A 13,767-nucleotide genomic window follows, 5' to 3' on the forward strand; every position below is an offset into this window, starting at 1 on the left:
TTCCTCGTGGGTATGCCACTGTCCTACCTCGTGGGTATGTCACTACCCTTCCTTGTGGGTATGCCACTGTTATTCCCTGAGAGTACATCACTACCCTTCCTTGTGGGTATGCCACTGTCCTTCCTCGAGAGTACATCACTCCCCTATCCTCGTGGGTATACCACTGTCCTTCCTCGTGGGTATACCACTGTCCTTCCTCGTGGGTATACCACTGTCCTTCCTCGTGGGTATGTCACTGTCCTTCCTCATGGGTACACCAATGCCCTTCCTTGTGGGTATGCCACTGTTATTCCTCGAGAGTACAAGATTACCCTTCCTCGTGGGTACGCCACTGTCCTTCCTCATGGGTATGCCACTACCCTTCCTCGTGGGTATGTCACTGTCCTTCCTCATGGGTATGTCACTACCCTTTCTTGTGGGTATGCCACTTCCCTTCCTTGTGAGTATGCCAATGTTCTTCCTCGAGAGTACATCACTACCCTTCCTCGTAAGTATACCACTGTCCTTCCTCGTGGGTACCCTTCCTTGTGGGTATGCCATTCCATGCTTCATGGTTTTTATGCTCCAAATAAAATCATTTTATTAAAAAAAAATCGGCACAAAATCCGGGACCCATTTACAAGTAAATATGGTAATATAAGTCCACATATGAAATAAATTATTAAACTAAGTTAAATAATCAAGATAAGCCTACATTTTAATTATAATGGAAATCAATAAACACAATGAATTTAAATAATAATATAATAATTTATAATGCAAATAAATAATACTTACGGATACACAATATCACTTGAAAAAAATTATAAACACAGTTTCTATCACTAATATTTACAATAAATAAATGTTTTTAATTATATGGAACAGTATTCAATACCATTCACTATAATAGGTTTATGATTTAAAAGCACATATATTTATTTTATATGTATGTAGCTTGTTTTCATCCTGTCAATTGTTTTGCATGCTGCATGCGGATCATAAAAATTCTCTCTCATCATTTTTCCATAAAGCGTTCAAAGAAGTATAACTTAAAATAAGCATTTCATTATAGTTTAATTTAATATTTAATTCATTATGTTTTTAGTTCGCTGTAAGGCGCCCGAGTCACCTGTTGAAAAATGATGAATATAACAAATACTTTAATTTAATACCTATACACAAAATATATATTAAAAATTCCATTTATTTTTATATATTTTAATACATATATATTTCAAACAAATTTATTTCTTGTATATAAAATAATTAAAAAAAAATATTTACAAAAATAGTTTTTAAATAAGAACCTCTTGAAAAACTAAACTGTGCATTAATTGTATCCGGTGATTCAATAATCTTACTTGCTCTTTATTGATTCAATATACACTTTCACTTGACTTACAACATTGATTGTGACAAAGCCACATACAGTTGGTCGTGTGAAGATATATTGAATAATAAAATATGTATTTCATATTTCATTGCATATAAAGGTGATACCAACAAAAAAGAAAAGACCATTCTACCTTATAACATTAATCATTTGAACACAGAACGACCTATGGAAATATATTGGTCATGTACATGCGAAGAAAATGGTCAAACACATAATCATTCACACACAGAATTATACAAATCAACTAACACACAGAATCATACATTTAAAATACTTAACTCACCGATGATGTGCAGGAAAATGGCTTACCCAGCACTGAGATGTAGTCAAAATATTAATTTTTGGCCACAGACTACGTAGCAATACTAGGAGGAACAGGTTAGCAAAGAGCAATATAAATTATATAGCCTACAGCATTACGTGATAATTAAGTTAGTGATGAGCGTAACTATGTATAGGATATTCATACTGTCAATTATAGGGACTGAGAGCAAGAGAGTCTCTTGCAGAGTTAGGTAAGTAAAGTCTAAGCAAAATGTTTGCTGGTTAATGAAACTGAGAAATAATAGACTTTGCCTCAAGTCATGACTGCGCAAGCTGGCCTGAGTGTCTGAGGAGAAGCACCTTAAGACAATAAACTGGACTCACCCCAAAAGGATAAAGATTCCTCAGCACGTTGGAGACACCACTGAGGACGGACGACGCAGTGCTGATGGTCCCAGGCAGAAGCCCCTGCGGGAACAGCCTTACCGGCTGGACCGGCGCTGCCTCGACGACACGTGCGCCGTTCCCCATCGGCAAGGGTGAGGGCGGCACAGCGTTGTACGGACGGTACGTCGGCACGTAGTTGTAGGCAGGTGGCAGCGGTGGGGGAGGAAAAGTGGCCATGTGTCCAACAAACGGACGACAGGCAGCAGGGTTCGGGTCGAAGCGACACTGGTTTCCGCTGTTGACATCCACCGTCGGCCCCCCGTGCTTACTGCCGACGGTCGTGGTTGCGGTCTCGGCGCTGAAGTGCTGCGTGTTTGGACCGCAACAGACGGGTTCCAAATAATTTTCAGAGTTCCCCAACTGTACTGGGTTGTTATCCAGATTGGACGGCTGCATGCTATATCTGGCCGCTTGTGGAGCGGCAAAAAATCTGTCATCAAAGACCAATGGTTCATAGTAGTTATTGGGACCCACATAGTAGTCAACACCTCTCATTTCACCTGGCGGAACAGGTAGAGGATGTGTCATAGGTGGCATCGTCATTACCTTGGGATCTATCAGGTAGGTTTCTCCATTTCCCGAGGGAAAAAAGCCTGTTCTTTGGTTTCCTACCACAGTTGAAGCAACTCCAGGAACTGTGAAAATAGGAGCAGGGTTTCCTGCAGTCGTGAAGGTCATTGGAGTGATACCCGGCATCGTCACACTACTTTCAACATTTTCAATGGGTGAGAAACCAACTCCAATGTCTGGCACTGCGTAGCAGGCTCCGTTGTTTACTGCAGGGGCTAGGCCAACTTCTGCACTGCTGAATGTTCTCATGAGAGGGCAGTTGTGTGTGTAATCGCCTCTAGCATTGCTGACAACAGGAACATTTTCGGTGCCGTTGTTCGAAGCATTGAAGTCAGTTTCAGTGACACTTGCAGTCGAGAAAACAGCACCGTTATCCCTGGAGGTCGTAATGCCAACACCGCTGCTTGTAAAACTAGGTCCCATGCTACATGCATTCCCAAGGCTGATGTCCATATTATATGCAGCAGTACTAACCGGATAGCTTAGATAACTGCTGGTTGGCGTTATGCGCCTAGGCAATTTGGTTTCTTCAGGGCTACCCTCTGCCGTAATTGAAGTGAGTGATGTTCCGTTTTTTGTGGAAATTTTCCATGCACCATCAGGTTGTTTGGTATCAGGTACATCTTGAGGAATGCTTTCTTCAACTGAAGAAGGAATTTTCCTAATATCTTCAAAAGAGGTGAAAAGACTTTTCATGTCATTTCCATCCCTGAAATATTCTGTAATACCATCACGACTGAACTGAAACATTTTGCGCGCCTTGGTAGAGAATTTGGGCATTTCATCCGCATTACAAGACTGGGCACCTTCTGGGACAGGCTGCGTACCACCATTCTCATCCTCCAGGAGTGAGCAGCTCCCATCTTTGTTGACAATGTAAACTTTCTGGTCTTTCGCTTTCCCAGAAGAACGCACAACATCTCCATTTTTCTTCTGGAGTCTTCCATTACTGCCGAAGACGAAAACGTTTCTGGAACTGTCCGAATGTTTAGAGCTCTTCTTCAACAGTGTGCAGTGGCCACTGCCATCGACCATATACACGCCATCACCCATGTCACTTCTAGATGCCTGCCCCTCACCGCCTCTGGGCATTGCTGCTTCGCCCTCAGCTATTGATGCCGGTTGTATGTCTGCAGAATTTCCTTTTAAACCATTCAACTTACTTTCAAGTTCTGCAAACTCCAAGTGGTCATTTGTGCTACTGCTCAGAGTGAAATCACTAAAATCCAAAATGACTTTCTCTAGTTCATCATTCTCAATTCCATTTTCTTTGGTCATATTTTTGTCACTATTATCATTTCCTGTAGTTTTTTGATGGGTGCTATTAAGGAGCAGGTCTTGTAGATACATGGTATCAGGTCTATTTTTATCCCTTTCATCAGATGACTGTGCTTCATTCTCTGGAAAACAAAAATGCACTTGCAAACAATTAAACAGTAAAGACACTACTCCCAGCACTGTTCACATATTTCACCAATAACACAAGAACAAATGATCTTAAAAATTACACAAATCCACATGGTTCCACTATGTTTCAAAAGCATCCCTTCTATTTTTAATTCTTGGTGAAATTAAATATTATTTTGTAAATAAACTATAAAGGCTTGTACAATATGTCATCAATTTCAAATTACATTTTTCTCTTGCAAAAGTATTACTGCAAGAGTTAAAAATTTTGTATAAAAATTAGGGATGGGGCGAATCCTTATTTCCTCATCCGAATCCTAACTCAAATCCTCGACTGGAATTGCCGAATCTCGAACCCAAACCCGAATCTTTTAAAAGATGATGTCCACATATCTAATGTAAGTGAGATGTATTCTGCTTGCACTAAAAGTCCCTTGACTTTCTCACATGTAGTTTGGTACATTTCTGGTATAAGTGTATTTGCCAGAAATTTTCTTGAAACCATTGAATAACGAGGTTCCAGAAATGCAATAAGCTTTCTGAAGCCTTTGTTTTCTACAACAGACAGTGGCTGATTGTCTACACATATAATATCTTCAATAAGCCTACCTATGTGTTTTCCTTTGCCATCTTTGCTTGAAAACTTACATTTTTTTGTCATGAATTGTGCTAGTGTGGGCTGTGTGAGTGATGATTCATTGTTTTGAGGTTCAGATAAGATTCTACTAGGCCCTGAAATTTCTCCTAAACCGGAAGATTCACTATTCTCCCGTTTATCAACAGCAATTTGGGCCGAGTGGAGTTTAAGATGTATATGACTTTCCGCGGGATATTTTTGCACCACAAAACAGACATGCAGCTTTGGTGGTATCGGATTTGTCCGGAACAAAATGTTCCCATTCGTCCGACATCTCTGATTGTGATTTACGTAATGTAAATGACTTTAAATCACCATTCACAACAAAAGATAAACCACATGTTACATGGAAATATTCAGTTCAGTAGAAAAACTCGCACAGATAAAATCAATTCCGATAACAAATTAATAAACAAACGGGATGAGAGGCCATTGTTCCGTGCCCAGTGTCGCCAATACTTTGTGTGTGAATTGCGTGTTGTGAACTTGTTTGAACTTAGTTTATGTTGAAAACTTTTACGTGCGCAGGCGTGTGGGACACCTGGAGAGCCTACTATTACTTGTTATAACATAAGCATGCCCGACGCTGAGAGCGGGCCAGGTCTGAGCGTACTACGGGAGTTACCGAGGGTCCAGTCTTGCCTCACACGGGCGACATTACGCCCTGAGACAGATCTTAGCCAGGTCCACGTGCCCTTCTATGTGGTGGCACCCATTACCAATCAACACCGTAACGACCCTCTCGAAACCCGAACCGCGACATATTATTAAAAGAAAGTGCTCTTGGAGTCCAGTGCAACAGATTTGAAACTACTTGCTTATTAGTTATAGACAGAGATAAATTCGTAATATTTTTTAATATAACAAGAGATAATAATTATTGAGAATAGTAATGATCAGAAATGAAATACTTTTCCACATGAATAAATAAATAGTAGATTCTTTGAATAATAAAAATTAACAACAATTTTTTGTCATACATTTAAAACAAACTCTGATTTGAAATAATTCTTAAACTTGACAAAAAAAAACTAACATTTACTGTTTTGAAAAATACTGAATTAGAGTTGTTTGTTTCAACACATTTCCGTTCTGACGCATCACAAAAGTGTCCAGTTCCCATAAACTCTTCCTCACACTATCTGGAACATTTGGTGTTCCATGAACAAACAATCTCAGCTTGTCCAGGTGGTCAAGTGCTTCGGAGTAAGTTGGCATGGAAGTGGAAGCACCTTCATCGCTGTTACCATCGCCAGTCTCATCCTCAGTAAAATCCTTGTGTTGTGCACACAAATCTTCAATGGTTTGTGGCTCACATGGTAGAACCGCATCAACTGAGACATAATCTTCAAAAGTGCATGAAAAATTTAGGTGCTCTTGAAGAGTTTTCCCATTTGCACTGCGTGTAGAAGCACATGCAATTGGTTCACTGACCTCAAATGCTTCTTCAGAGAAAATATCGTTAACTTGTTGAGCACCAAAGCCTGCTTTTCTGAAACAATTGCTAATAATGGTTGAGTCAAGCATTTCCTATGAAGCAGCAAGAAAATGCACGGTGTCCAGGATGTTGATTTTATAACCAATAGTTTTAGGACTTTTCATTCTTGTTATAGTCATAACACAAGGCGCTTACAAAAATGCTGTTTCAGAATTTGCCTGGATGTTGAATTTGGTGGGGAAAATTCAATCTGGATATTTCTAAGGTTGGATATTTCCTTCGGATGAGCAGGGCAGTGATCCATAAAAAACGAAATATTCAGATTTTTGCACCCCATCTTTGCATCCAATGCTCTCACATAATCTTAAAAAATGCTGCCTGTCATCTACGCAGACTTATTGTTTACATACTTGCACGGTAATGTCTTTATGTTGTTAAAACACTGTGGATTTTTGGTTTCCCAATTACCAGCAATGGTATCTTTTCAGTGCCATCCATGTTGGCACCCAATAACACTGTCACTCGTTCCTTACTTTGTTTGCCTCCATGGCATGTATCACCTTTTGAAACAAAGGTTTGACCGGAAGCATGTTGAAAAACAGACCACATTCATCGACGTTGAATACATTTTTTGGTTCAAAGTCCCTTATAATTGCAGGCAACTTTGTGTGTATCCAACTCTGGACTGTATCATCATACACTCTCTCAGATTCTCCACTTAAAGTTCTATAGACAACTCCTACTGTGCCGCAAACTAGTATTTTTCGGCACTATTTAAAATTAGAATTTTTTTTTTTAACTTAAATAATGTCTCAAAACATTCCTCTGCCGCATGAACTTAAACTTGTTCCTCCTCCTGTACACTCCCATCCAACCTTTGTCAGATTCGTCTCCCCTAGTTTTCCCAGCCTCTACTATTCAATGACCCAGCAGGGTGATCCCATTATTCCCGCCTTGGCGCACGGACGTCTCCTGTAATTCGTCCCCGATTCGTGAACTGCGAACTCTCAAGACCGGGCAGTTCCTAGACCTCGCCTGACGCTAGCACTACTTGGCATGATCGCGAATCATCTTCGCCAAAGTATAGTCACGTCTACGGGTCTTGTAGACCAGCTTTTCCACTGGCATCGCAGTTTTAACCACCCCCCCTCTCCTCACCAGGTTTTCCTGGGAACACCACCCCAGGTCTTTGACCGGCCACCAACCCGGCCAGTCTCTGCCTCTCCCAAAGGCCACGACTGTAGTACATGAAGTACATACTTATGCCACCTAGTGGTAGTTTTGCGACTCTCTTCCCCTGAGAGTTTGAATGCCCGCGGAGCGCCTGCCCTCTGGCGTCTCCCGCAGTAACCAGTACTGTGGTTTCTCTCTAAGCCACCAGAGTGCTGGCTCAGTCCTCTCCATAAGCTACATGATACTACCAGCTCTTCCGTGCGAGTCAATCTCTACTCAGTTCAGCCACACCTCAGTGGGTCGTGCTGACATCGGGCAGTACCACCAACTTCGAGATATCAATGTCTGCCTTCCTCGACAAGCACCTCGGTAATGTTCGGAACCTTTCGGTTCGAGAGCCGAAGCCACCCCCTTTCTTCAGTTAACGATGATTTTAATAACGAGTCTCGGCCGTCTCTATTTTACTGCACTGTGCGCCGCGATTCAGGACTGACTGCATAGAACCAAACGTCATTGGGACGCCTCGCCGTTTCTCTTAAGATGTGATCAGATTAGCCAAGGGATGTTTCCCAACATAGTAATGTTTAGGCTTTAGTTAGTCCACGTAATTCTAGCTAAAGTAGTAATAACGTATTAGTCATAGTAGATATTTTATTTGTGAATCATGGATCATCCGCATTGCGCTCGTCTGCTCAACCAGTGGGCAGGCCCTGGAAGACATCACCCTGTTTGGTGAGTTTTTAGCACCATCCCTCCCCCACCAGTCATCGTAACTAGGAGGCATTTTCTGCCTATTTCACCTACTGTCTGTGATTCAGTCCTAAAAATATGTGTTTGGATCTGTTCACAGACAGGGACCAAGTAACACCGTACCAGTGCTGGACCTAGGCACCGAGTACCGAACCCGGGTACTTTTCCAAGGAGCGGATCAGCCTCCATCTGTGCAGATGACCCAGGCCCTCTGACATCTCGTCAGCTGTCCCACTACATCCAACAATCTCCAAAACGCCAGCTTTTCAATTTTTTAAACCTTTTTTGGACTAGCATCTAACCACGACTTTTCTTCGACCTTAAATCAAGAACCTCACTACGATAATTTAATGTGTTTACTTATTAAGAACTTTAATTAAAAATTGTTAAATCTACTTATGCTAATTCTCTAATAAGGGCCGGCCCATTCTAGAACCCATTCTTGTACCCATTCTTGTATTAATGTAATCTCAATCCCATGTTGTTTATGATTTTTGTTAATTAAATTACATGTTGTAACTCTATATTATGACAAATAACCAAAAGTAAAATAAAAACAGAGAAATCAACGCCTGGACGAAATCATTGTTTTACCTTATGGAACTAAAAGATCCACTCGTTCCCCTCAGTCATCATATGAGAGTGACGAGGCGGAGCACTACTCTGTTCTTAAATCTGTCGAGCCAGCCATTTGAAGCATGAAATTCAATACCTAGGTTATGTGCTTTTTGCACAGCTTTCTCTCTTAAAATGGGGCCGTTTGTTGAATTCCCAGTGCCCTCTGTTCTTTAAACCAGCCAAGAGTAAAATGTCTACTTCTTCTATTCACCAATTTTCATTTTTTTACACTTTGACGAAACATTAGAAGCCAAAAGTTGGTCTCACTTCATCATGATTCCGTTCAAAGTAGACGGCTGCATACCAAGTTGTTTTTGCCATACTCACTCTTGGTATCAAAGGATTCACATCCACTTCTGATATTATTTTCAGTTTTTCTTCAAACGACAATGCCTTTCGTTTAATGGTTCTTCCACTATTTGTAGATGCCATTATGCACTGTTGGCCACAACACTAAATATTTATTATGCTTGATAACCTTAAAATCACACCTAAAAAGATTGCAAAACTAAAAAAGAGTAATGGCTGGTAGTAAATATGGCTTGCTGCGTATTCGTCACGTGTTATAACACGAATAGGAAAAAAATAGTGTAAATGGAACAGCCTCTCAGTTTATACGAATGCAAGCAGATGATTGGTCGAAAATAAAACTTGTAACAGCGTGCGGCGTGTGGCACAGGTTTCGACGGCCGTGCGCGTTTCTCATTCGTCAGATTTTCTGCCTTTAATGGGGGAAATGGTGTGCAGATGGAACAGCGACTCAATGCAGGCATATGATCGGTCGAAAAATACACTTGTAACAGCGTGCGGCGTCTGCAAAGGTTTCGACGGTCTTGTGCAAGTTCAAATTATTTCGCTTTGTTCGGAAATAAATTAATTTTTGAAAATGAAAAATAAATATTTTAAAAGTTTAATGATAAAAATTATAATTTTTTTTCACCAACGCTGAACGTTATATGCTGAAGCATCTATTAATGCAAACGTTATAAATGGAAAAAATTAACATAGGGATATATGGAAGTGATCAAGGGAATAATTTTATGAACTTAATATGCGGGAAAACGTATTATGCGGGAACATCTTAAACGAGTTTTACTATAAATTATTATTGTTTCTACTTAGCCTAAATTCTTTAAAATCACAAGTTATAATGAAAGTTTTTTTTAAGTGAAAAGAGAAATTTTTTCTGAAGAAATCATGAAATTTTAATGACGAAATCAGCTAGTTTTATTTATTGTAAAAGTGGGCCTCTACTTATGACGAAAGGAATACACAGCAAGTGCTAGTCGCTTCCAGCTCAGCAGTCGGTAATTTTGAAGGTTAACAATGAGCCATGGACAAACCAGAGGTAGCAGGATGGAGTCCAGAGAGAGTGAATGGAGTGAGTTACCCATGGGTCGGCGAGTGGAGTATTTTTGCACTAGTCGTACTGTTAGCAGCCAACAGACAGAGACCCGGAGGAAGTCACAGTGCTAGTACCGACCAGTGATGTTCTGAGAGAGCGCAGAGTTGGGAATAGAATTTGGCGACAGACTGAATGAGTCATCTCTTGCTGAGCAAGTGGCGCTGTCAATGCAACTAGGAGCAATTCTACAGAGATGTGTCAAGCTGGGGGTTTGAGAAGGAGGCTGAAATGACACCTGAGAAAGAAGTACCGACTTGACAAGTGAATAAATTCTTGACGGTGAGTCTAGCTGTCCCCGTGCGGAACAAGGAGGATACAGGAAGGTCTTCCACCCCATAGCTACGACCTGTGCATAGGGAGTGTGCAAGTCAAGATGCTAGCCAGTACATCCACACCAGCAGTCAAGCCATGCCTTAGGGTGGCGATTCCTTTGGCAAGACCAAATTCCAGATTAGACCATGATTATGAAATTTTTTTCTAAAAAATTTCATGAAATGTTACCACGGTAATGAAAATATTGCTAACCATTTTAGTTACATCAGTGCTAATAAAATCAAACTAATCATTTAATATTAAATGCTAACAATTTAATATTATATAATAATAAAGTATTTCTGTAAGATTATATTACTTCTGCAATGAAAGTTTTTTTTCCCTGAACATAATTTAGTAGCTCTTGTATGATTTTTAACTATAATAGTAGCAAACAACACCATTATTTTACAAAAAGGCAGCAATGGCACAAATAATACAATTTTAACGGCACAACTAAAATAACTTCAACAGCTGCCATGGATAAAAACATTTCCTAGCTTTAAATTCTTCATAGAGAACCATTGAATCACAGTAACCTGCACATATTAATTTTAAGTTGTTAAGTATACTTCCCTATTTGTCCATCGTATATTTTACTATTTACTATCTGCAAATCACTTTAGTACTGCCTATAGAACAAATATATCTAAAAAAAAATAATTGTAAAAGTACAATCTTAATAAATGTTCTTTTCATATGTATTCCTCCAACCTTAAAAAAACTTAATTAACGAAAAAAATTACGGCACAAACCCCTAGTCCAGATTCCTCCACCTTCAAGATTATTTGTTAGTTTTATTCTGCAGTAGAACCTCCAGTCTTTCACATGACAAATAATCAAGGTATTAGTTTTTGGTCATGGCTTCTGTTTATTATTACCATAGATGAAAATCTTAACACTGGCAACCCATAATGTTATCTTATCAGATGTTACATTCTTCACATACCCTGCAGATGTTCACTGGTAAACAGCACTCAAAAATGGTATAAGTGAATAGTTTGTAGGTACATCATGTAGTTTTTCAACTAACCTCTCTTCAACTTGCTAGGCAAACGAATAATTCCTCAAAGCTTTCAAAAATTCACAGGTTTCTCATGAATTATGCGGCACCAAAAAATTCACGACTAATTTAAGGTTTCCCGATTTTCCCAGTTGGATGGCTACCCTGCTCATGAAGACGGATGACCTTCAAAGGCAAGTAACATTTTTTTGGTTTTATTAAGTCACATTTCCCGGAGGGGAATGGACAGTCACTAGTAAGGCATTTACCATTTTTTTTGATGTCTACTAGAAGACAGAAAAATAAATTATTTAGATTTATCCTTTTTGTGCAGTCATAACTTGTGGATCGTTAAGAGCCGCTTTCAGTGTAATTAATGTATTCTTTGGATGAATTTTAATGTCAGAGGTTTTTGTTGTAACCAGTCCAATGTGATTGAACTACATGCTGGTTTAAAGGAAAGAGAAACAAGTTTCTTAATGAATTGTATTTTTGGGGTTGTAAAAGGTTGGAGAAAGTATATGTGTACAGTATTAATGCCCTTTCTATGTCATTCCATAGCAATCAAATGGAAGGATACCAATGACGGCAAGTAATGAGTGAAGTTTGGAGCATTAGAGAGATTAACATATAGTATTTTAATCGTAAATAATACATTTATAAACAAATAGGAATTGGTGTATATTGCTGGTGCAAGGGCCTCCTGTACTTTCCCAGCCCTTGCTGTAAAAATATCATAACACAATAACCTGGCAATAACCTGGTTATACCGGCATGGCCTTCCACTTCACATGCATACCTTTAACCTCGGCGGTGAGCGGAACGTCACACTTGAAGCAGGCGGGCAGAGGCACCACCACAAAGTTGTCGTCATCCTCCGAGGCCAGGTCGGTCGACATGTCCGACATGAAGGTGAGGCTGTCGCTATTGTCGTCGTAGTCCCCTCCCTCCCCCTCCGGCACCTGCACGCTAGCGACCGCCACCGCCAGCTCGCCGGCGCCTGGCACGGGGGTGTGGGGCCGGGGCTCTTCCCCCGCCCTTCCTTCTGCAAGTTGCACACGGCCGTGTGAGGCCAACAAACTTTCAACTGCTATCAGAGAGATACGACAAGGACCAGTCTTACTACCTTCCAGCTAAGTCAATGCGGTCATGCTGACACCACAATTTCAAATGCACAAGCTTGGGTTAGATTGTACATGCTAATAAAAAACAGCTACCTAAAAACTGATGACTTGTGATTTTCAACCATTCAAATAGCTTGGCTTGAAACCATTTCTTTAACTATTACAGTTTACTTAATGGTAAGATGATTTTCTGATGGGTATTTTTCTTTTAGTGACAGAAAATAAGTGCATAAAATATTTATCTAGAAATTTTGTAAAGCACTCGTGACAGTTTAATACTTAACAACTCAATGACACTTCATATTTAAAAGACCTACTTTAAAAAACACTGTATACATTTTTAAACTAATTAAACTGTTATTACATCACTATGTTTCCTCCAATGAATGCACTACGAAGTAGATTATTGCTTAACAAGAGAAAATTCTTCTTCATACGTTCTTCATTAAAGTTGGCTGAAATACAACCAATCTTATATGTCTCTTTACTCGTCTCTTTTAAATTTTCTGCTACACCACCTGTTATTTGAACAATGGCATAGCAGGTATAGTACATATCATATACTTAAATAATTATATACTATTTGAAACATTATATTAGAATGTTGCTCTAGCAGAATGCAAAGTTAAAATTATTATCAAAGACATGCGGTCTGAAAGTTTTGGTTTAACCACCCCGTAGCATTATTAACAGCTTTGATATCCTGCAGCTAATCTGTACAGTGAATCATTCAGCTGCAAAAATTATTACTGTATTTTATGATCTGGACCATTCTAATTAGAGCAGTGTTTTTCAATCTTTTTGATTTCGCGACCCCTTTACAAGTTGAAAAATTCCGGCGACCCCCTTGTGTCACAGAAAGACAAAGAAATTATTTAATTAAAAGACTACGTTAATGGTACTGTATTTTCTATTTTGGTACAATTATCTATTATTCGGATATACACTCTGCAGGAAGCCGCGAGTGTTTTGAAAGTAAGTACGAGGTAAGTTGGTAAGGCTACGTGCGATTTAACTTGGATGCCAACTCGCGTGGGCCAAACTGCGTCGGCGATGGCCACGTTGCCAAGCCGCATTGTCGTTGCGGCGACAGAAAGCGACCCGCGCGCGCCGCCCGCAATGTTAATTTGTTTCAACTCTCATCTCGCCCAGTTAAGCGTAGTCACCGATGAGTACGGACGTCATTCTTTTGTTTTTCACTTGCTCGGCGCGTTTGTAAAATGGATAAGTTTCCCAAAAGA

General features: G+C 39.9%; 1 protein-coding gene across 1 annotated transcript in view; it reads right to left on the reverse strand.

Annotated features, from left to right (window-relative positions):
- Positions 1-13,767, reverse strand: part of LOC134530970 (uncharacterized) — a 64,072-nt gene that overhangs the window by 19,055 nt on the left and 31,250 nt on the right. Inside the window, exons 9-10 of the mRNA XM_063366361.1 lie at positions 12,202-12,447; positions 2,027-4,059 (exon numbers count right to left, since the gene is read on the reverse strand). Of these exons, the coding sequence (XP_063222431.1) occupies positions 2,027-4,059; positions 12,202-12,447 (2,279 nt within the window). The remainder of the gene's footprint in view (positions 1-2,026; positions 4,060-12,201; positions 12,448-13,767) is intronic.

This window comes from Bacillus rossius, chromosome 3, assembly GCF_032445375.1.
Source record: "Bacillus rossius redtenbacheri isolate Brsri chromosome 3, Brsri_v3, whole genome shotgun sequence".
In the NCBI taxonomy this organism is placed as follows: Eukaryota; Metazoa; Arthropoda; class Insecta; order Phasmatodea; family Bacillidae; genus Bacillus; species Bacillus rossius.